This window comes from Melampsora larici-populina (assembly GCF_000204055.1).
Source record: "Melampsora larici-populina 98AG31 unplaced genomic scaffold MELLAscaffold_437, whole genome shotgun sequence".
NCBI classification, from domain to species: Eukaryota; Fungi; Basidiomycota; class Pucciniomycetes; order Pucciniales; family Melampsoraceae; genus Melampsora; species Melampsora laricis-populina.
The window spans coordinates 4,440-6,216 of NW_006769149.1; the positions used below are offsets into that span (position 1 = coordinate 4,440).

Consider the following 1,777-nt stretch of genomic DNA (forward strand, 5'->3'; position numbering starts at 1 on the left):
CTGAGTTGAGGGAAGAAAAGTTGCTGGAGATTGTAATGTGGTGATGGTGTGAGAGCAGAGTCTGGCATTATGAATCTGGAGGCTATACAAAAATATTTGTTGTGTGGATTTTTTTTTCATGAAACACAGAGGGTATGCTGGATTGGGATAGGAGCGAGCTTAGGGTCATGCAGGTGTACAGCGTGTGACATGGCTGATGATCTTACAGTACAGACCACGGGCTGTATGGTTTTGGTAGTTTTTGACTTGAATCCAATTTATTCTTGGTTTGGTTTAGGTAGATGTATTTCACTTAAGGGGGTGTAGGTGTATTTATCACAGTTTTATCAATGTATCAGATATTTATCATTATCAGATTATCAGAACCATCCCCGGAATCTCCGGTGCTCCCAGGTTGGGTAGGCTAGCACCGAACTCTCAGGTGTTCACAGGTCTGTCGGGCTTATGGGGGACCCTACCCGGGAAAACGGCCGTGTTGGCCGTTCCCGAGATAACCCCGGTTAGGGCCGAACCCCCATAGACCCCCCCCACCCTAGCATGTACCTCGTTGGTTGGAGGATATGTTAGCATGACTTGTAACAATGGGAGAGAAAGAAATTAAACAACTGAATACAGTTAGTAAATAACAAGACGGCTATAGAGCACGATAGAGGAGTAGATGGATGAGCCTTATGGCTCCGAGTGATGATATGGAGTTTTTTCAAAAGGCCATCATGTATGCCCAAACACTCGGTATGACGGTTATGTAAGAAATAAGCATGTTGTAATGCAAATGCTCATTGAAATGCCAGAAACAGACATGCGATTCACGAGATCCCACCTGTGTCGAAAGCGGGATAAACGGAATAGTCATGGTCAAATATGGCAAAATAGATGATAGTCAACAGATAGGTCTCAACGGCATATCTAGCACCAAAGAGATGAGTGAGATCTCGTATGTGCCGATGTGACTCTATTCTAGGAATTGATGTTAAATGTGCGCCGCAAAGGGACAACGCAGGACATTTATTTGAAGTCACAAACATAAAATCCAATCATCATTGTTCGTCTTTTACATAAATTTCATTTCACCATCTTCTAAAGTAACAAATTGATCAATGCATTCAGGTAATTCAACTCCAAATTGATGTGAAACAAAAATCAAACTTTGCCAATCCTTTAACTTGAAATTTAAATAATCTTTAGATTTCTGTAAACTTTCATCATCCATACCTGCAAAAGGTTCATCTAAAATCAATAAGGAAGGTTCATTGATTAATGATCTTAATAAAAGTATTAATGATTGTTCTCCATTTGAAAGTTCATTAAACGGTTTATTCAAAAATGATGGATTTAATAACTCTGGGTAATCGAATTCTTTTAACAATTCATCTAAACGCGTGGATTGAGTTGAGTCAATTGATCTATAACTGAAAACTGATTCAAATCCTGTGATGATACAATCTAAAGCTGTTAAACTGCTGGGTCCTGTTTGCCTTGGAAAAGCATGAAATATTTCAGGTGAAACATGTCCTATATTGGATTGTACTAAGATTTACAAGAAAAATCTATCAGATTGAAGCTCGACAGTACCACAAAGATCAAAAGAAATAAAAGAAAACTTAATTACTTTGAGACGTAGCTTGACCCGCGCGTGGTCGACCAAATAAGTGTAGATCTTCTGTAAACGAACGAGGATGATCACCTAAGATGAGAGAGAGAAGGGTAGATTTTCCAGAACCTTCGAAAAAAATGAGAATGACATGTTTAGATACGTTTCAGTTGTTATTATCAAAGG

At 39.1% G+C, this 1,777-nt stretch overlaps 1 protein-coding gene across 1 annotated transcript; it reads right to left on the reverse strand.

Annotated features, from left to right (window-relative positions):
* Positions 1-1,051: 1,051 nt before the first annotated feature.
* On the reverse strand, positions 1,052-1,720 carry MELLADRAFT_114729 (uncharacterized protein; the record flags this gene model as incomplete). Its single annotated transcript, XM_007419735.1, has 2 exons — positions 1,052-1,527; positions 1,610-1,720. Coding segments are annotated over 2 exons (587 nt in total), but the record flags the coding sequence as incomplete, so codon positions are not given.
* Between the last annotated feature and the right edge of the window lie 57 nt (positions 1,721-1,777).